The sequence below is a fragment of the Passer domesticus genome, chromosome 1 (assembly GCF_036417665.1).
Source record: "Passer domesticus isolate bPasDom1 chromosome 1, bPasDom1.hap1, whole genome shotgun sequence".
Classification (NCBI taxonomy): domain Eukaryota; kingdom Metazoa; phylum Chordata; class Aves; order Passeriformes; family Passeridae; genus Passer; species Passer domesticus.
In genome coordinates this window covers 119,128,286-119,151,138 of record NC_087474.1, presented here as the reverse complement: position 1 = coordinate 119,151,138, position 22,853 = coordinate 119,128,286, and the positions used below count along the sequence as shown (strand labels likewise).

Below are 22,853 nucleotides of genomic sequence, written 5' to 3'. Positions count from 1 at the left end.
CAGAGGGAATGCAAATGTTAACAAATTGGGTTATTTACGTTTTTCATTAATTTTGAAGCAGTGCACGTTACCAGCTTAAGGATACAGGGTGTTATCCCCAATCTCATATTAACTGCTGTTTCCTTTCAAAAATAGCTCATGATGATAAGGGAAAATGTGATTTAACAGTTCTTTGCAACAATTTCTTACCTAATAGCTATAGAAAACAAGTTGAGATTATATTATCAACCTTCAAGGTTCAGTCATATCACAAAGGTCAATGAAAAAGAATGACCAGCTATTATACACTTGGAACTGCTTGAAAACAAAAGCCCTCCTTGGCATATATCCTGTTTTTCAGTGTGATCCATGGTTACTTTGTTTTCTGTATTATTATGTTTAAAAATCATTTAGGGTTGGTCAGACTGTAAACAGCAACACAAGGTACAGAATATTAATGAAAGATGAATAGTGCACTTTCTTGCATATAAAAGACATTATATTTCTACATATATGCAAATTATTAACCTGATCCTTTTTCTATTAATTTAAATATTTTCTTATGTAATATGGACTGAATTTGACCCATAACATTTTCATCTATTAAGAATAATTAGAGAAGTTCTTAAGATGAACTTAATGCTGGGGTAAACAGTCTGATACCACAACTGCATTTTTCATCCCCAGAGCAGAAGAGACATACTAAAGACCATTACCATATTCTTCCCTCTTCTGAAGAGTTTAGTTCAGTCCAGAAGGTTCCTGGGACAAAATCCCAGTACCAGCTTCAGCTGCCGAGAGTGAGAACACTGCTATGAAACAAGACATTCAAGTGACATGCAGGACTTTTTGGTGAAAAAGCATCTTATGCCTGAAGTCATAGGGGCAGTTCAGACTGATCCTATTTAACCTTTTGCTGAGATTAGTAATCAAGTTACTAATTACTGTCATAGGTTCCAGCTTTCATAGGTATTTAACAATGCATTACATTTGAAAACAATGCAATTTACTTGCCCCAAAATCTCCTGGAATATAATCAGCTTGGAAAGAGGGAAAGATGGATCCTGCTATCTGGCATATCCATTTCTGGGGTATCAATTTCATTTTTATAGGCAGCCTCTTATACAGAGAAACTATCCAGAGTAGTTGACTAAATTCTGTTTTTGTGTTCACACAATCTTTCCAGATTTTCTCTCCTGACATTACTCACATTCAAAGCAATGCCTTCTGCCAGAGTGGGTCGGTGCTCCATTTCCCCAGCTGATTCATTCCCCCAGTAACCATGACTCCCAAACCAGAAGGCAACTGCAGTGTCTCCCCTTAAAATACCATGCTCTAAAACTTCACATCTCTTGAGGAAATAAGGACTAGGCCAAGGAGAAAAGTTACAGCTGATACAAACATAGCTCAACAACCAGCCACACTGAGAAAGGCAACAAGACTGCAGAATGTGAAATGGCAGATAAATGAGATTTAGGTGAAGTTTCACACATCCATCCTTCCCCCTGTGTGTGACAGAAGCTCTTTAATGATGTTGTCAGGGCCCCTAGATGGAGTAAGAGTCTCGATGTACATGGCCACTTATCTGTCATCCTTTATTTTACACACTCAGTCCTTAAAGACATCCTGCAAATCCAAGACAAAATAAAAGAGTTTCAAGGCAAAATATAGATGAATGAACTGTGGAAAATTAAACTTGGGGAAGATCAGGACCTTTACAAGAGATGCAGTATGATACTAGTGTCAACTTCATTTATCAGAAATTGAGTTCAACCTCCTCAAACAATACACACTGAGAGACTGATTCATTCTTTCCTTTGTGCCATAGTGATGTCAATGAGTTCAAAAGAGTTACTTTCAATTTACTCCCTGTCAGGAAAGGAGACATCCATCCATCCATCCATCCACATGGACCAAAGAAAAGGCTGAGCAGACAGAGAACTTCTGTGGAATTAGCCTACACTATTCTCGGTTAAAGGGCCAAACACTCTGCTAGAAAACCTCTGCAGTCAAAAATAATATCACAGATACAACTCAGTCTGAATTCAGATTAGGAGTGCCTTGATTCAGCACAAGGAAAAAGGCCTCTATAAAGCCATTGTATATCACAAACATTAATGTCAGGAAGCTGAATGTTCATTGTATAGAGACCCAGAACTGTATTAATAACAATACCCACTGAGGACATTATATTGTGCAGTCTCTTTCACACTTATAAAAGCAGGAAATTATTTTTATAGCCAACATCTTCTGTTTTCACAATTTGTCCTAGCATACCAGATACTTGCTGTATGAAATCTTCCACTAAGACTTAATGAAAATAAAACTAGATGCAGTAAAATATGATATAATGGCTAAGTTAAAGCTTCTCTCTAAATATTCTGTGTGTTATGAAGTTGATCTATATTACTAGAGTTACACAAACGTTTAATGTAACTGAAAACAAATGAGCATGCAAAAAAAACCAAACCACTAATTGGGAATTACAGGAGAAGGGAATTATAAAAAAAAATGACATCAGGTCCCACATTCTGATTTTCCTTCTGGGGACTGTTTGCTGCTGAAGAATCCCATAATTGCTAAGAACTTTCATCACTGTCTGTGGCTGGCTTCACAGTGGGCTGGCTCCACAGTGAACTTATTTGTAAAAGTTACTGGAGACAGGAATGAGGATTGGCTGGAGACAGATCAGACTTTCTGTGTCAGGCTGTGATGGCTGTTTAGGCAGGAAGATGGTGCAGACTGTGTGGTTATGGTGGTGGAAAGCCGTATAGTACCTACTCGTTCTCCTGAGCTGACTTGATGGCTTAAAAACCAGAGAGAGAGTGAAAATTCAGCAAAATTCCCAACTCGGCAGATGCAATGGTGAAGGAGTTCAAAACATAAGGAGGAATTTATTTACTGGAAGGGTTGTTAAGAACTGCCCAAGGAGTTAGTTGGTGGAGTCACCATCCTTGGAGGTATTCAAGAAATGCCTGGATGTGGTACTAAGTGTTTTGGTCTAGTTGACAAGACGGTGATGGGTCACAGGTTGGACTTGATGATCTTGGAGGTGTTTTCCAACCTAAATAATTCTGTGATTCTGTGAATGCAGTGTTACAACACACATACTGGGCAAAATAGTCTAGCTTATCCTGTCGGGAATGTGCAAGTACATAAAAGCTGTCTCTTAGTCTCTACAGAAAACATGTATGTATGGACTGAGCTCATGTAGGACTCCTCAAGAATAATTGCTTTGAGAGCAGAATGGAGACACAGGGCTTCAAGATGAAGGTCCTTAGGAACAAGGGACCAAGATCACCACACTCACTGATAACTGCTCCAAAGATGACTTGTTACTTCTTTCCCCCCTTGCCACATAAACAGGATGTCATACAGAAAAAGCCCTGAGAGAATGGCCTGTACATGACAGGTCATTAAGTCACACTGCTTAATGCACTCTGACACATTATGGAAGTGCTCACATGACATCAGGGCAGACCCAGCAAAAGACCCAAACAGGACAGATCAGAACAGCCCAAGGAAAGGGAGCAAAGGCTCAAGTGTAAGAGAGGGTTTGCCTGAAAAAAGGTTCTTGGAACCAAGAGAATAACAACAAAAGAGAGAGGAGACAAGGGAATAAGGGTTGCAGAGAAGTCAGAGACAAAGCAAATGCCACAGATAATGACATGAAGCTGAAGAAGGGACAGGGAAATAGTGAAGCAGACTTAAAAACACAGCTACAGATTGAGGGGAAAAACATGAGGGTGAAAGAAGAAAAAGCTCTCACACAAAGAATCAGAAGATACAATGATTCTGTGTTCACCAAGGTATTGGTTTGTTTCCACTAAACAGTATGTCTACATACATTTTGCAATTTTTAGACTGTCTACAAGATTACCAAGATGATAATAATATTAATAAGAATAATTAGTAATAAATTTCTTTTTGTTTGAAGTATTTATTAAGAGGACCAATGTGAAATAGGATACAAAAACTTTCTGGCTTGGGGAAAATAAGCCAAAGGCAGCCAGACAAAGGTGAGTGATGCCTATTACCAGAAGCAGATGTTCAGAGACATGATGGGGAACAGAACAGACCGTCCAACCTTACATGTTCATCAGGAAAGCCATCAGAAATAGCACAGTGAATGGCAGTCTTCACAGAGTTCAGGAAGTCAGTAAGAAGAGATTTTCAGCTATGATCCAATTACAAAAGCTGTCTTCATTCAGGCAGAGCTGTGCCACCTGTGTTGCAGAGGGCAGCATGTAGGTATACTTGTGACGTGACCTAGGCCATGTGTCTGTCAACTTCTGACTTGAAGAAAGCCAAATCAGTCATTTTCCTCTTTAAAGGACAGAGTAATATTAGCTGACAATATTCTGCAACTCCTGTTTTCAACAGGAGCCACTTGGAATCATGGGGATGTTTGAAAAATCAATCTCTAAGCAACTGAAAATGTAAGAGTTTTAAGGTAGATATCTCCTTGTTTCACTACTTTTGACATTAAAATTAATTCCAAATATCCACTAACAGTACTTGTCTCAGTCTTGGATGAGACAGACTTGCAGTGGCAACCTTTAAGAGCAAATACTCAGGGACATCTGAGATAACACAACCTTCTTATATAACAGGAGTACACTTCATGCTAACACTGAAGAAAAGGCTGAACAGTAGTCCCTCAATGAACATGCCAAATATACAGGTTATATGCCAGCTCTCTAACAGCTATTATGATTGTCAAGCATATTAATAAACTTTTACAGTTGAAAGGAAAAGAAAATCTGAACCTATTTTCAGGATATTGTGCTCTGAGCGAACACTTACAGACTAAGGATTTGTCTGCAGGGAATATGCTAAATCAAGCCCTTTTGAACTTTTGATTAAATAATTGATGCATAATGCAGAATGTATAATATATGCATCCTTTTTCCATAGTTGCCTGGAAACCCATATGGAACAGTACTAGCAATTCCAGAAGCATTTAGTCTCTAAGTCGTTGATGAAGACAAAGGAACAAAAAAGTTTTTAAAATCATTAACTCATCTCACTTTCCATTCTTCAAATACTGCAGGATACCAGAATTAGTAACTTACACAACAATATCATGACTCTTGTAATACAGAGTGCCTTTTTTTTTAAAGCTGTACATCTCTTGGAGCCATGTGAATAATGTCAGTCACTGTAAGGGAAATTGTAAGACTCAGCTTTCATTAAAATAGAAAACAAAGAACACAACTAATATTTCCAGCTTCTACCTTTATCTAATAGGAATAAGCAGATCATAGAACATACAAGGTGGTCAACAATAAAGAACAAAAATCAGAATGCAGAATAGTAATTTTCTTTCCAAATTACAGGATTTTAAGCAAATCTCATAAAAGACTGATCACTCAGGGTTTAGAAGAATATGACACTCCCATGATCACAAATTCAAGAGGCAGATTGCTTCAAATTGCAGCCAAGCAGACCTTTTGCACCTCCCAAGTAGGCAACACTGTTTGTCATTCAGTTTGATTGCTCTGTGACCCAGCCTGAAACTATCTTGTGCTTTATTGCTTCCAAGATGAAATGAAAAACAGGATAAAACCCAACAATGAGAATAGAGCACTAACTATGGAAACTACAGTGATGAAGAATTAAATTATTTAAACTAAACTATTCTGTAATCATCATAATTCAAAGCCTCTGTTTCTGATGGCCATCCTGAGTAAAAGAAAAAGAAGGGCAAGCACAGAATTGCATGGGCTGTACAGTTCTTGAGATGTGAAAGACAGGACAGTGACAGTGAACACATCCTGCCATGGCAGGGATCTTCACGGGATTCTTGTGCCTTTGCACATTTGTTGTGCACTCTATTTGAGCAAATCAATACTCACTGAGTCAAAGGATGAATGTCTTTATACTACATTGGCAAGAGGTCTCATTTGAGTAAAGAGAAGCAGTTACATGGTCATAAATCCATCAACATGTAACTATGAAGGATTTGATGGTTAAACATCAATAGGACAGACTGGAACATTTGTGAGTGTCCTCTAGCTTTGTGTTTAGGGAACTCTTTTGGATGTGTAAAATTGGTGCAAATTTTCTCACGCAGAAGAAGAAAGTTGAACCGGGGTGTCCTGTTAACTTCCTCAGTCACTGGATAACACAAAGGGCACGCACCATTTCCAGTGGAATCCAAGACTTGCTTATTCTCTCCTTTTACTACAAGATCCTTTCCTTTTACTACAAGTACCAGATAATGTGACTTTTCATTTTGTGGTGAATGGCACGTTGAATGGGATGGGACAAAATGATACATTAAGTGTCAGCCTAGCATAGAAAAATACAGTCAAACCCCAAGCCCTAGAAATTTTATTTAGGTTAAATCAACTAATTTTTTAAAAATTGCTTGCTGTGATGATGGGGGCTTGTAGCTCATACAGGCTGATCTCATCATTTCATACCCAGATAGTCAGTTTCTAGGACAAACCCATTTTCAGCAGCTTGCTGAAGCATTACAGGAGGTCTAAGAGTACAGACAGAAAAGAGCTTTAAGAAAAGCACCTAAAAATAATGTAATTACAGTAACTGTCATTCATTTTCACTAGGAAATTATTACATTTCAGGAGGGGAGAAATTATCCTAACTTAAAACAAATGTAAAAAGGCAGATCAGATCAGGGAAGCACCCAAAAGCATGTATAGAGATTAAGCTGACATGCCTACATGCCTCAGCTTGACTACACAAGCCCAGAGGAAGCAGAACAAAGAGAAGGTGGAGGTGGAGGAGACTGCCTTGGACATACATAAGGTTTCCATCACAGTCATGGCAGCTGTGCTCCCTATGAATAGAAAACAAACTGCTGTACTACAACCTGGGTAGGCCAAAAGAATTAAACAACAACAACAAAAAATCATTCACACTGAACAATAGTAAAGGGAAAAGCAAAGACACCAACACCCTAAGGTGTTGAGATTAAACTGCCAGAAAAACAAGCTCCCTTTTGTCTGCTTTAATTGCCACATGTTACCATCACCAGCACAGCTTTTGATTCACACTTTCAACTGTCAATGATTTATTCTGATCTAGGGAAATCAGCAAAATCTGCTTTTGCAGTCACAGGCACAGAATGATCTCACAACACATTTAGGATACTTCATCAAGGACAGCAGTAGTTTTCCAGCCATACAGTTCTGTATTAGTGAGTGATATTAAATGGTATAATGGTTTTGATTATGATGTTGTTATGTCCTACTCCTGGTTGTCACCATACTCCAGAGGGAATTTTCATGTGAACATAATATTTCATGTCAGCATGGTAATAAATTCACCAAGAAAGAAGTATTAAAATAAATCAGTGGCACAATGATCACTGGGAAAAATTATAAATTGTGGGTTTGGTGGTTCCAGATACTGGTGGATGTTGAGACATAGGTGTAACTGCTGTCATGGGTCTTTCATCCTTGTTTTAGGAAACCCTAACATGCTTCTGTGCCTGGATGCCATGGACAAACAGAACCAAATCAACCTTGTCAAGACAGCATCTTCCTGACAGCAAGGGGGGCTGAGCAGGAGCTGCGTTTGCTGAGAATATACTCTGGTGCTCCAAAACCTGCTATGATGCACTTGCAGTGAAGTAAAGGACAATACTCTCCTGTTTGACTTGGTGAGAGCAACATTGGTTCATAGGATTTTCTGTGACTGTTTCAGACCTCACGGTGCTCACCTGTAGTTTTTGCATCTCCCTCCTTGATTCTTGCAGTGTGCACTATCTTGGACCACCTTTGAAGCACATTTAGAAAATCTGTATGATAAGGTCAGCTATTCCCATTTGGTATATTTTGTACAGTACAGACTGGAATAAACATGTAGCATGTTGGATCAGATTCCTGTACCTGCTTCCTAGTTTCTTTTATTACCCCAAATAATGAAATTTTACCTCAAAGTATTAGGATGCTGCTATTTCCAAGACTATATCCAAAACCATCCACCAGTAAAGTGGCCACAGTCAGCTTATGCACTCCCGGCTTTACATTCTGGGATTCAAGATGACATAATCACTAGCAATGTGTTCTCCAAGGTCCATCTGTCCACAGGTCTTCACATTCATTTGGAATATTCATGCCCAAATCTCAATATCTTCTCCAGAATTTAGTATTTTTTTTTCTTTTTTAATTTTTGTTTTTTCCCCAAAAAAGGCATCTATGTCTTGTGCTGGTATTTATAACTAAGGGAAGACTTTGCTGTTGCAACAGGTCTATTGCTACAGGAATTCTGCAAAGCAATCAGCAAGTAGTCTGCAATTATCTCTTTCTATACCCACCAAATCCTCAAAAGTACCTACATTACCTACAGAGTTTCTCTTTTCATTATTTCCCATTTTAGAAATTGTCAGCAGAAATAAAAAGCATAAAATTAGTTTCTATTCACGGTGAATTAACAAGGTTTCCCAGCTTTTAGAATTTCTGCATTCAGAATTTTGCATGTCTCCTTCTTTTGTGGTTTTTGTAATACACTGCATCTCACATTTGGGCACTTACAAGATTCAGAGGTGTGGCAACAATAATTTGTAAATGTTATTATTATTTATTTGCAGTGTTAACTTAGGTAAAGAGGAATGCTTAAATTGCAGGAATTTTTCTTTGAAAGATAACATCAGAGATGTTTCAAATTTGTATACTTTTTCATGAGTGCTTAGGAAGAATTTTTTGCTTTTCTGAAGAACAAGGTTGGACTGGATTAAATTCCATCCTGTTTGACAAATAATTGCAATGACTGATAATGATTTTTTCACACTTTGATTTGAATTGTCACTTTAAAATGCTCAGAGACATTTTAATAAAAGAAGTACTTTCCACAAACAGAGTATTTTCCCAAAATTGTATAGAATTGTCAGAAAGACATACAATTGCACTTTTGAAGACTGTTGGCTAAATATCTGCAAAGAAATCTTCTTATGAAAATGGAATCATTTTACAAAGCAAATTATTTGATCAACAGTGGTAGTACTCAAGGTGCAACATATGTAGTGATATTCTGGTAAAAGGTGGCAAACAGTCATATTCTAATTTTTTCCCAGATAATTTAACCAGTTTCAGGAGAAACACTGCAAGAGAGAATGGCTCAATGGAGAGAATATGATTTTTGCCCATTGCACACTGCCTATTTGCCAGTAAAACCCAGCCTGCTGCTGAAGGTTTCAGCAAAAACCTGCTTTTGTACTGAGAGAAGAATTCTCAAAGGGAGGCCAGGAGATGAACCTGTGTCTGTGTCTGCACTGAAGGCAGCAGAAACAAACAGTGCACTGTGTGTGACAAGTGTGGCTGCCTGTTAAATGATATCCCATGACTGCCTATGCTAATGGGCACCTCCGGGTAAAAAAGATGGTGCTAATAAAGCCTCTGCTCTGCTTTCCTTGGAACAAACACTTCTGGCACTCAAAGCAGCTCTCTGCTTCCATCCTCATACACCTTCAGCCTGTAGCCAAGAGCAACTCTCAGCCATTTATTAAATTAGCTCTTTAAAAGAGCCCCTCAAATACAGTCTTTCAAAGCAATTTTTCCCTAGTAACTCTGGGCTAGTGTGCCAGGGCAGGGCAGGAGGGCACAGCTGAAAGAAGACAGGGATGGCTTGAATGACAGGAGGTGCTATGCACTGGGAGTGGAGCAGAACTGTCTTTGAGCTTTCTCTTGTTATATTCTACCCTAAATGAAGCAGCACAGATGCAGCAGAAAGGTTTTTTTCCCCATGACCCCTTTTTCTTTTTTGTCTCATTACTGCTGGGTGGTGCATAATGACAGTATCTGTAGGGGGAAAACCCCCAAAACAGTAGCTGACGTGAGCCAGAGGTCTGCTATTAACCATTTCAAGGGCAGTGCTCACTTCAGTCACTCTATGTTTAGCAGTTCTTTCTTGGACAGCCATTGCTTGAATACCTGCCAAGGGAATGAATGACTTTTTTCCCCATTGATAAGAGAAACTCATCTGGGAGAGCAGCAGTCTACTTGAAACAACGAGAAGAAAACTGTACTTGATGGTGAAAAGACACACACAATCCAGCCTGTTCCAGAGCAGCAGGCATTACTTCTTAAGTTGCACAGAACCTAATACTTAGCATGACATTACAAGTTTCTCCTTTTACTTTTTTTTTTTCCTTAAGAAGAGAGTGATGCAGTATAAATCTTTAAACAAGATCAGCAAATTACTCCTCCTAGGTTATTAATGGAGACCAGAAGGTAAGTCCCATCCATGAGCTCCTTGGCACAAGCTGGCAAACTGCAGGGCATCTGCACTAATTCACTATGAGGAGAACCAACAGTTCCACAAAAGCAGATCACAGTTCATAAATAAGAGGCACAAAATTAAAATTAACAACCAGTATATTTTCAGCCAGACAGACACTCCCAGCAAGGAGGCTATAGTTAGCCCTTAGGTTTTTTTAATTTGCTTTGCATGCAGTTGCATACATACTTTGCTATCACCGTCCATTTAATTGGATACTTTTGTCACCTCAGACTACTGTATTCTGTTACCATGAAAATGAAGTGAAAATGTCATCCTCCTAAACACAAGATTTAAAAAACCCCAAAAAACCAACTGAATGCAACATAATAGCATCTTTCAACACATTTGCTCCTGAATGGGAGAAGCCAGCTGCTGGGCAGGTACTAAACCCCCCCTGGGTTTTGTGTCTGGCAGACTGCTTATAATGCCTTATACCAAACCTTCAATTCATACATCAGCTAAGGACATATTAAAAATATGAGAAGTGTGCTACAAAAGTGATTAAACGATCCGCTCTGTGGCTAACAACACAGTAAATACTCTCCAAAATATTTTGCTTTACAAGTAGGCCTCTCCTGTATGTTTGGACAGCATAAGCTAAACATTTCTGTAACACAGACAGATGTAACCCCAAAACTAGGAACTTAACAGGGTGGTAAATTTCTATCTGCAGTGAGCATTTTTTAACATACTTACCACTGTGTGTAGCACAAGCATAGCCAGGCTGTCATTCTAGTCTGTATGTGAGCACTAAAGCTCACTTGTTTTCTCTGTGTTGGTCCTCTCCCTACTGCTGACAAGAGTGCCCTTGGTTAGAGTATTTTTTTAAGTTGGTGTGGAAAGGTCCAGTAAAGCACATATACCCAAATCTGCCCTTCTAAGGATTTGCATACTAGTTTGGATGGAAAAGAAAGGACACACTCCATTATGGATTTTATATGTATTTCGCCTTTAAAGCTCACAGCACGTGACTGTGCTAATAGAAAATGCAGCTGTAAAGGGAAAAAGACCGAATCTCAGAAGAGAAGTTAAAAAAGGTCACTAATCAAGTGGGAAATTTCTCAATAAAACCTAAAGGGATTATGACAGATACACAGACATTACAAGCAGGTTCACTCTCTCAGAAGAGCTGTGTCTAGCTGGTCTTCTAGAAATAGAGGGGTCTGACCAACATTGCACTTACTTTGCTTCACCCTAAATAGAAGAGGACTAAAAGCAGCATTTTTTTCTCACAGAGCTGCTATAAAAGCATTTCATTTGCAGGGCCCTGCAGGGCCCAGAATTCACAAATGCTATTTCACAAGAACATTGGAGAATGCAGTTAACATACTTATTAATTAAAGTTGTGGCTTGTATCCTGCCCCACCCTTCTATGACTGAATCACTGGCATATTTGAGGTAAGTTCCTTATATAAACAGGTTAATATTTGAAGTCTGCCCAGGCACTCTGATTAGTGTCCTTTGCAATGCCACATCACGCAGTCCCGGTTTGTCAGTGGTGTGAAGGACAGGCTGGAGAGTGCAGTGGAAAGCTTGTAACAATGGCAGGTGAAAGAAGTGCTGGCATACTTACAGTTGCATTTCTTCTGAACAAATCTAAGCTTGCATGCTGTTCGGTAGGTGGACAAACGGATGCGATCCAGATCCTGAGCCCCTAGTGGAAGAGAAGAACGGTGACATTTGTATGGAATATGACCTGTGCGTATCTTTGCTAGCAGGGAAGCAGAGAACAAAGAGGACACACGAGCTGCCTCGGTTTAACAATTTTCAAGGCTGTCTCCTTTGCAGAGAGAGTAGAGAGGAGCGAGGAGTAACAAGGGGAATATCAGGAGCTACAGTGTTAAAAGAATTTTAGAAAGGAAGGCAAGGAATAGTCAGCCCACTGTGTCTGTCACTTTGAAGAACAATCTGGTCAAGCTGCAGGCTAAAAGACACACTGGCCAGGCTCCAACAGCAGGGAAAACCTCAGTCGAATTTTAATATTCAGCAAAAAAAGCCCATAACAAATATCTTTAGCTGACGTGCCACACCAGAGCAAGGTATTGCCAGCAAACCAAATCAGAAAACATACTGTGCTTTAACATAAAGGCTTATGGCAATCTGGAGAAGCAGGCAATGACAAGGGGTGTGTGGCCTTTCTCTGTTTTGTGGATGTATGTTCTCTGCAATGGAGACCTCTGAGGGTCAGCTCTGTGCTCCACACAGAGCTTGGCCCTGGCTGCTGCAACGTAAAGATCTGATAACATTTCCAAAGCAGCTGTCCAAGAGATGGGAACAAACTAAGTGGCAGCTACCTCACAAACAGGACACAGGGGCCAGTATGGGGGCAGAACCTGGCACAGTGTCCAACAAACTCATCCAAACAAGGTACAGTCAGGATGTAAGAGGAGTGGAATACAGCCCTGCTTTTACATAAGCTTCCTAAATGCTTTAAGATTTCTCAGCTGAATTGCAGAACATAGGGCCACATCAGCATCTGTAGCAGGATACTCTGTCTAAATGGGGGTAAAACAGCTCAGATTTTCTCCCATTTGCTTAAGTTATCAGTGATGGATGGAGAAGGTGGATCATGCTGCTTTAGATGTACAGGAATGCTGAGACCAGCCTGACTCCACAACCCCAAAGCTAAACCTTCTGGGGACATGAAAAACAGTCTTGCCTGGCAGAAATCAGCACTGGGGAGGATGTGGCACACAAAGTTCCTCATAAAGGAAGCAACAAGTGATAGTAGTGATAACTTATCTGAAGCTGCTGAGCTGGCAAGGGGAGCCTAGAAACATTTGACTGACAGTCAATCACTTTATACTATAAAAGCTCAGTTCCATTTTTTAATGGCAGGGACTTCTAACACCTTCCTTCTGGATACATATGTGGCAATTCCTCCCTTGACTGGGGACACTCCTCAAGGTTATTCCTTGAGGTCAAGTGGAAGAGATATGCCCACAGTGTTGATATGGGTGAGTAACACCAATCTGTACTTAATAATTATTAAGCTACTTTTGAAATAATTTATTTAATAAATAGTGTTCAATATAAGTAGTGATAAATATCTATACTATCTGGCAAACAATTTTGATTGAAATATTTTAGTTTAATTGTTATAATTATCACCAATTTAAATAAATATTTATTTTATTCCTATAAATATATTTGGTTTGCTATCCTTAATCCTGCATGATGAAGTCATACAAAGTATCAATTACATCTATATAATGCATAAGAAATAAACTCTTGACCAAATCTGGGACTAGGACTGGATCAAGCTCTACTCAGACTACTCTCTGAGAAGGAGTTTCCAGAGTGAGGGGGATCCTTTCTGCACCTTATGACTCAATTGGAGGGCTTCCTTCCCTGATAAATCTTGCCTGAAACTTCCCTTCTGCCTGTGGCAGCATCATTCACCCACACTTTCTTAAACAAGGTCATCCTTTGGACCCAAATTTTTCAAATGTGCTCTGGCCTAGGAGATGAAAATGAGAATGATACTCTCTATTCTCCCCAAAATCTGCTCTTTTCCTGACCAAATTCTCCCACACCATCTTCCCAAGGCTCCCAGCTACTCCCTTTTGCCAGTTACACCATCTGCTCCTAGGAGAATTACCTTTGACTACTTAACATCAGGTATGGAAAGTATTTTTGCGAGTTTTTTCCATTATATCATCTATAGTTAAAATTATACAGGTTTTTTTCCTTCTCCATTAGTAGGTCATTGACAGCTTTAAGAAAATTTCTTTACAGGTGAAAGGGCTTGCAACTAAGCTTTTCCTTTTTAACAGGAAAAATAAGTAAAATGAATGTATCTTTTCCCTTCTTAACTTTAGTGAAAGCTATAAATAAACTTCCAATGCTCCTTTATAAAACTTCAGCCTTTTAACAAGATTTAAAGAGTGAAATCAAAGTGAGACTCTGGTTCATTGAGCTTCTGAGGTTGTGATAATAATCCTAAATAAACAAATTTGTAGGCAATATTGCCTTTTTTTTTTCTTTCTTACTATTTGCACACATAGTAGATGGTATTATTTTGATATTATTGGGGGACTAGGTGTTGCTGATAAGACCCTGGAATAGACAATTTAATTTTGTCATGATTCACATTTTGCCACAGTCAGAGATCTATTTGTCAAATAACTTCTGTAGAAAAGTGCCATCACTTACATGATGGAGAGTCCTGATAAACAAGTGGAAAGATGTCCAGAACTGAGCATGGCAAATGAGACAGCAAATTTGTAACTTCCCTCCAGGATTGTCACTGGCCTCTCCTTTCTTTTGCCTGCTGGCAGTGCCTCACTTTGTTTCCTTTGAATATGCTCATGTCAAGTAACACTGTTGGCAGTTGCAAAAATAACAAAGGGACACACTGCAACTATGGCTGCTGTTTTCTTGCTGGATAATATGTGCCAACAGTGATGTACATTTTGAAATCTTCATCAGTGTGGATATACCTGGGCATGTCAGGTCAGAGTTAGGTAAGACTAACACCTAGCAGCTTGATGTTCAATAGAACATTTTAAGTAATAAGACAAGCTTTAACCACAGGACTCTACAAAAGGTGATAATGATTATGGTATCAATTCACAAATGTTTGTAATTTGGAACTAGAAGGATGCCTCTTCTGAAGGAAATGAAACAAAAAAGGTCAAACTGGACCTCTCAAAATACAGGGAAAATCACAGTGTTCCAAATTTAAAGTCAGAATCAAATCCTTCTATTCCTTGTTCAGGACAAACTTCCCACTTAAAAAGGCTTGAAAAGTTGGATTTCTTTTTTCATTTTCCCCCCCTCTTTTTTATCTTGTGTAGTCTGGAATATGGCCCACTTCGTACAATTACAATTATGGTTTTAATCACAGACGTGCAGATTTAGATCCCAAGAAACAAAACCACCGGCAAAAGCCTTCATATTACAAATTTTCTCCCTCTGATATGGGCAGGTTGTAGAGCTTACCTATTACCATAGGCTTATGCCTATCAGAAGATTAAGAAGCTTCACATGGCCCACAATATGTAGGGCATCAGGAGCACATGTTTTTTATTACACATGTAAAGTGTGGGCTTGCATGCACCTGAATGCAATCCCTGGATGAACTCTGGTTTCAGTGAAGCACACCCTCCACACACAGAGGTATCTGATGGGCTCTCAGAATGCAAAGTTCAGTGTTTTATGCATGTGGCTAAAATACATTTAGTTTTTCCCCTATTTTTACCTAGTTGGAACGTCCAGTTCTCTGTGTAAATAGGTAGTAGGTGGAGGAACAGAGGCAGGCAAACAGAAAAGGGGAGCACACATGAGATGAACCAGACTGAAGTATGCCAAAATACTACAATGTGAAAGAAGAAAATAGTAGACTATAACTACTAGTGTATAATATAGGAAAATAGTCCCTCCTCTGCCTTCAGCTGCTGATGTTTCCAACACCTCCTTAATTCCTCCAAAACAATCCAACATCAAAACAGCCTTCAAAACTGTGGAAACAAACCACAAATCCTCACAGCAAAGTCCTAGATATTTTAGGAGTATTTAAAATTAACTGAAATGAATGGTACCTATTTTATCAACTTTAGCTAAAAAATCAAGGCTCCTCTGTAATTATAATTAAAACTACAGCATGTTCTGATAATGGACAAATATATTTTTTGATTCTGGCCAAAGTACAACACCTCCCTCCAAGGTTCCAAGGTGCTGTACACAAGAGACAACCAAATCAAAGAATATCCTGAGTTGGAAGGGACCCACAAGAATCACTGAGTGCAACTCTTGGCTCTGCACAGCATACTCCCAAAAATCACACCATGTGCCTGACAGTATTGTCCAAATGCTTTTTGAGCTCTGTCAGGCTTGGTGCTGTGACCACTTCCCTGGGGAACCTGTTCCAGTGCCCAAACACCCTCTGGGTGAAGAACCTTTCTCTAATATCCAGCCTAGACCTCCCATGACACAACTTCATTCCATTTACTCAGGTTCTGTCACTGGGCACCAGAGAGAAAAGATCAGTGAGGAATATTCATGAATTACAACAGCAGGTGCCGTGCGATCCTAAAACAATTACAGGGCACAACAGAGCTAGTGGGCACTGTGGAATGGGCCAAAACAGTTCTTGGTAGACCATCTGAGTGGGAAGTCTTTAATTTGGAGAGCTCAGATGTAGGACTCACACACACTGAATTCAGCAGCACACACACTTGGCCTTTCATTACATACAATAACTCCAGTCCCACTAATGCCCATCTTAGTCTGCCACAAAAGATCAGGGACATGCTCTGACACAGTTTACTACAAGGCAGGGACAAACAACAGGAAGCTTAGTAATTACACACAAAACTCAGGTAAATCTAGTAACAGAGTGACAGTCTCAAACGTGACATGTAACAGAATTTCCTGGAGAAACAGTGAATTGGTTGTAAGATAAATTAGAGTTGACTGTCAGAAGTGCAGGAGCATTGCTGGTATGGTGCACTATCATGCAGGAAGCACAAGACTTCATTAGGAACTAAAAAAAAATTACACTGAAGTGGGGTATGAAGTACATGAGTCCCTGTACTGTGTCTGGCTGAAGTGCAGTTAACTTTCCTTACAGCAGTCTGCATGGTGCTGTGTTTCAGGTCTGTGGCTAAAATGTGCAGATAACACACCGCTGTTCCAGCTGTTGCTGAAGAGTCCTTGCACAGCACCCAGGCTTTTCTGTTTCCTGCTCTGTCCCCTCCCAGGGCTGTCTGGGGATGGGCAAGAGGCTGAGGAGACACAGCAAGGACAGATGCCCCACCTGCCCAAAAGATTAGTACACACCATATAATGTCATGCTCAGCAATAAAACTGGGGTAGGGAAGGAAGGGGGTGGGGAGTTTTTCTTCCAAGGCAGACACTGTTCCATGAGGGGCTGGACATCAGTCTGTTTTTGGGAAGTGGGGAATAGCCACCTTTGCATCACTGGCTCTTGGTTACTGTTGTAATTTTTTTCCCTCTCTTTCTGCCACTTAATCAAGTCTTTATCTCAAGCAATGAGTTTGCTTGCTTTTGCTCTCCCTATCTTCTCTCCCATTCTTCTGGGGGCTGGTTAGGGATTAAGCAAGTATGTGGGAGTTTGGCAGTTGGCTGGGGTCAACCCACTAGAGATACCTCCAGAAGAAGATGTAGCTTTGGAGACCTTTATCCCTCTTCACTGCAACCTGTGTGCTCCATTATCTTTGTCTTAAGAAAACTACGGATTAAAATAATTAAGTTAAAAAATCTGATGTAGAAAACCCCTCTCTCCTGCTTTGGTCAAATCAGCCCATTTTCATGCGTTTTGGTCTCATGATATTCATTTGTGCAAGGGAGATCTGAGGTGGAAAGCTTGCATAAATTTTACTGACATTGCATAGCAACTGGCTTGGTCTATCACAGCAAAACATTTCCAGGAAGTACTTACGCATTTCTGCAAACAGCTGCCTTCTTTCTGCCATGGTATTTCCTCTTTTCCCACAATCTTCAATCATTCTGGAAGACAGAATCATGTGGAAACATTAAATATTATTCCCAAACTGAAAATATATACATAAGCATCCAAAATTGATCCTGAAGAACCTTTGAGGTTGACTGGTGCTCCACGTGTATCTGATGCCTTTTGCCAGCCTCTCTGTGGTGTGGTTTGTGCAGAACCTGGTCCCCAAACTGTCCTCCATTCTCTGGACTCTGCTTTCAAGCATTTGTTCCCCCTCCCGCCCCTCTCTCCCAAAGGCAGTGTTCAGTTTTTCTGCTTGATGTAACTAACTGGCTTACATAACACAAGCTCTGAAATTCATTTTAGGTTTTCTTAAATAAGGAATCCTCAGTTTAAATTATGTAAGAGAGAAGAAATCATAAAAGATTTGGATATTATTTTATAGTCTCAAAAACTATGTTCTAGCCAATTCCGTGTGGAGGAGACAGAAAAAAACCAAACCAAACAGCAATTAAATCTCTACTCCATAACATAATACAAGTTATTTACTCAAGCAAACACTCTTCCAATATTCATTCAAATTCAGGACAGCATATCTCTGATTAAATGAGTTTCACAAAAAGACTCAGAAGTAAGAATATATTTTCCTTCTGTTTTCAGATGAAAAAAATCTTTCGACTATTTTGAAGAGCACTACTGCTGGATAGAGCAAAGAGAGAAGTGACAGCTTCTCTCACAGCCAGCATTCAAACTATAAAAGACCAAAGCTTTCAGAGTGAAGATAAACATCTTTAGCAGCACTCAAAAAATTAAAACTAGTGTCAGCATCACCACTTCCTATGGGTAATTACCCTGTCGAACCAATATCCTTTCCTGCCTGCCAAGTCTGGTTAGAACTTCTGACCTGCATTTTAATCTTCATCCTCATGTCAACTAGACTGTGTAAAATAGCATCACACTACCTAGTTTACAAAGGAGATGTTCTGTAGAAGCCGGCAATCAAAAATATTGCACTGCATCCCGTAGCAAACCTCCATATGTATACAACAGGAAGGATAAAAGTGCTGGATGCTGAAGTCTACCATCACCAAAGAACTCAAGACAGAAATCCACTTCCTTTTATTTTCCAAAGACAGAAAGGCAATCACATAAGAGGTGCTTTGTTGTGGTTTTTTTTTTTCCCTTTCAAACTGCACAGTTCAAATGAAGTGGTGGTACATTATAATTGCCTTTTCCAAGTAGCCTATTCAATTCTCAGAGTACTGATAAAGACTCTGCTAAAGTGCTATCTGTGGTGGATGTTTTGAGATGTAAGCAGTAGTCCCACTAGGAAGTGGACAAAGGGTATGCATGCAGCCTCTTTGCAGGGATATTCAAGTTCACCTCATATTCAAGTGTGCTCCCATTTGTCCGGGAATGACAGAGATGTGCATAGCATGGCATGCAGTCTGAGCTAATGTATCCTCCCTTTCTGCAGAGATAACAGCTCTCAGGATAGTGCTTCACACAAGTGGTCACTCAGCCTTTCATCTGAGGTAGTGGTGTCTTGGAGGGTCAGGGAAGACTCAAACCTCCCTGCAAAATGAGATACATCAAGATATGACAGCCCCAACTAGCATCTTAATTAGACAGTAAGAAGTAATATCTTTTTTACATGAATCAGCCTTAAGTCTCTGCCCATAAAAGATTAAAAGCAATATAATTCCACTAACCATGGCTTGAGCTCCCCACTCCTTTCTGCTTCTAATAAAACTCATAGTAGGAGACAAATTTGCCATGGGAAATGACCAGATCTCATAGGACAGGTGAGTTAATAAAGCCCTTTGAAAATATAGTATCTTTTACTAGGCAGGGCAGTTGAGTGAATACTTCAGAGCAAACACAATTTTTGATTAATATTTATTGCTTGTAGAGTTGGTTATAGGCCATCATAATTTTCTCTGACTTCTCCTATATTCAGAATTACTCCACAATCTACAACTTGTTTTCAGACCACATACTACATGTGTTATTTGACTGAGACTGGGATAATCTGATTTTGGCACAAGGATGACGTAATCTTCCACTTCTTGACACAACTGACACTTAAATCTTACAGATGTTTCTCCAGTTAATAATTTGCTGTTTTCATTCCACCCATGTTCTCTAACATTTGTGAAGTAATTACTGGTCTCAAGAGTCATTGCTACAAATTTTATCAAAAACTTCAGGGGTTCAACTTTATTCTCACTTGCCTCATATTGACACCTGGAGAAAAGTATTCCTTAACTATTGCTTTTAAATGTCTTGCAGAGCATGGAATGTGGCTCACCTGTGACATTATTCACCATGTGGAAGAATTTTTCCAGTCAAAATTTAGTACTAAAAAATATTTTTCAAATAATGTAAATTGTATGGCATGTTTTCTACTTCCGTCAGAAAGCCTGATCTAAAAGTGTCCCTTTAGTGGGGGGAAAAATAATAATTCTTTAACTGTTTTTCTGTTTTCTGCAATTCATCCTCCCTTTACTTTTACTGTTTATATCTCTTCATATAAAAACATGCCCTGGACCTGATCATCATTTTTCAGAATGTCTCATTACCTTCTGAAATTGAATCACCCTTTTTACTGCTTGGGCTTATGGGGGATTACCAGGCCTGACAAATAACTTTATATTTATAATCCCACAACTCAGTCTTCCTCAGAGAAGGGAGGAACTTCAGATTTATGTTTTTAGGACTCTTCTTGCACTAGATATTTTGCAGATTTTAAAACAGCCTTCACCCAAATGACAATCCTAAAATTCTCTGTAACAGGGTATACGCCGTTAAGCTAATGAGCACATTAGTGGTGGCAGTATTTTCAGACAGATACATTCTATCCCTCCTTTCTGTCTTTTCCTGACAGAACAAAAGTGATAGATGATGCTCATCTACCAGAGTATTGGTACTTCTGAGTTGCCATTGACAGGAATTCACTCAGCTGCATCTTTCACATGCGTTTTTAACTCCAGAACGTGCTACAGCCCAGGCTCAACTAATGCCATTGTCAAGGTGCTGGGCATCTCCCTCTTCAGCCTTGTTGCCTGTGACCCAGCTCACAGGTACACAGCTCTACTCTTCAACTCAGATTACAGACTCCTGCTTCGAGCCCATGATGTGCCCACCTCAGTCCCTGGGGCTGGCCCTGACCTAATGAACTACAGTTGTATTCCAGTATTTCTCAGTTTGCTCACAGCACAAGTCACATCACAGGAAAAAAAGTACCATTTGTTCTTTAAGGGAGAAAAGCAAATCACAAAGCAAACTTTAATGTGCTTTACAAAACAGAACACATTTCCAGAGACATAATTTTTAAAAATAGTAATTAATGTATACATTTCTTATAATAGGGATTAGATTATATTTGTCTTGTATGGATTCCTTTCACTGTCATTTTCCCTTCACTTTTCTTCTCAGGAAATAGCTCCTCCACTGCAGGTAAGAAGAACACCTATTGTGCATCTAATTAAAATTCTAGTCACAAGCTAATTAGTAAGGTACCAATTAGAATGGTATTAAGACTTCAGTATATTACAGACATTCCAAAGCAGAAATCTTTCCAAGCGTGAGGTTTCCAGCCTCTGAAAAAGATACTGTGAATGTTTCATTTTTACCCATGTTTCAAGCTGAAAACTTTTATGACATTAGTAGTGCTAGAAATAAAATAATAAATAAACAAATAATATAGTTTGATTGGAACTATTTTGACTACAATTTCATATTAATGCTTATCATGTATCAGAAGCATACTTGGCCTAATTTTTAATATACTTTTCTGGTTTATAAAATGTGGGTGGGAATGTCATGTAATATGCATAACATGAGAACTAAATGCCTCATTTATCTTTCCTTTCCTGTTGTGCTGCTTGGATCATGAGCACTGCAATAATCTTTCTCACAAATAAGCGTTTTTCTTGTTTCAGTATTTGTAGGATAAATAATATCTTTTATTAACCCCTACTATATGTCATTCTTTTCATAAATTTCTTTTCCATTACATTTCCATTTCTTGAGCTATGCCCGTGCATGATAAAAGGAATCCATGCTACATTTAAATCATTAGCTCCAAAAAAACCAATCCATCCTGGTTTAGGCCAGAATACAGTTCATTTTATTCCTAGTAGCTGGTACAGTGCTGTGTTTTGGATTCAGTCTGAGAATATGTTGCTAACACACTGATGTTTTAGTTGTTGCTAAGTAGTGCTTAACCTAAGTCAAGGACTTTTCAGTTTCCCAGGCTCTGCCACTGAGCAGGTGCACAAATGACTGGAAGGGAGCATGGCCAGGACAGCTGACCCAAAGTGGCCCAAGAGATATTCCACACCTCAGAGCATCTTGCCCACTATAAACTGGAGACAATTGCCCAGGAGGTGCCAATCTCTGCTCGGGCTGGGCTTCGGTCAGTGGGTGGTGCTCCACTGTATTGGGTATCACTTATCTCGGGCTCTATCTCTCTCTCTCTCTCTGTCTCATTATTGTTATTATATTTTGCTTTGTTTCAATTATTGTTTGTATCTCAATCCATGAGTTTCATTTTTTTTTTTCTTCCCTGATTCTACCTACCCCTGGGGATGGGGCTGGTGATGGAATAAGTGAGCAGTTGCATGTGACTTACTTTACACTGGGGTTAAAACACCACACCATCAAAAGAAGCAGCTGCCTACATGCCTGGAGAAGGCACTCCCCTCTGGAAAGCCGCACACATGTCCCAGGAGACCCAAAAACTCCTGACCTGACACGTGCAAACGCAGTTTGATGGGTCTGAGAAGAGCCACCCCACTAGCACATCCACAAATCCCCATCCCGTTTGTCTGTGACAGATGAAGTGCCCCAGGGAGGCAGGATACATGCCAGTGAGGAAAACTGCCCACTGAAATTGATTAATTCTGGCATGAAAAATTTATCAAGTCCCATGTGATGGTTGTGATGCAGCCGGGCGTTTGGAAAAAGAGGCTCCGAATCCTGGCCAGTGTCACTTCTGACAGTCTTTCAGGCTGGACAAAAGTTGTTTTTCTGTCAAAGGAGGCACACAGAAAACACAGAAACACCTCTTTCTGCCCCAGTCTTGTCCAGCTGAGCGTGCTGGGGCTCCGAAACTCTTGGAAGCATTTTGGGACCCAACTAGCTGGAAGTTTTGTACCACAAGACTGGTAAACCCAACAGTGAGTGTCTCAAAATCACTTTTGGA

At 39.6% G+C, this 22,853-nt stretch overlaps 1 protein-coding gene and 1 long non-coding RNA gene across 22 annotated transcripts in view; one reads left to right on the top strand and one right to left on the bottom strand.

Annotated features, from left to right (window-relative positions):
• Positions 1 to 22,853, bottom strand: part of DTNA (dystrobrevin alpha) — a 233,019-nt gene that overhangs the window by 88,357 nt on the left and 121,809 nt on the right. For 8 of the 21 annotated variants that reach the window (XM_064385449.1, XM_064385378.1, XM_064385398.1 and 5 more), the window contains 2 exons: positions 17,633 to 17,700; positions 11,801 to 11,881 (listed from right to left, as the gene is read on the bottom strand). In XM_064385449.1, coding sequence (XP_064241519.1) covers positions 11,801 to 11,881; positions 17,633 to 17,699 — 148 coding nt within the window. In that variant the 5' untranslated portion in view covers position 17,700. Of the gene's footprint in view, positions 1 to 11,800; positions 11,882 to 17,632; positions 17,701 to 17,787; positions 17,812 to 22,853 lie in introns of those variants that run through there. The other 13 variants (XM_064385414.1, XM_064385354.1, XM_064385535.1 and 10 more) reach the window with 4 other exon arrangements.
• LOC135278793 (uncharacterized) lies at positions 12,639 to 21,307 on the top strand. The gene is made up of 3 exons (XR_010346199.1): positions 12,639 to 12,732; positions 13,066 to 13,184; positions 18,305 to 21,307. It is a non-coding gene; the product is annotated as an uncharacterized LOC135278793 (long non-coding RNA).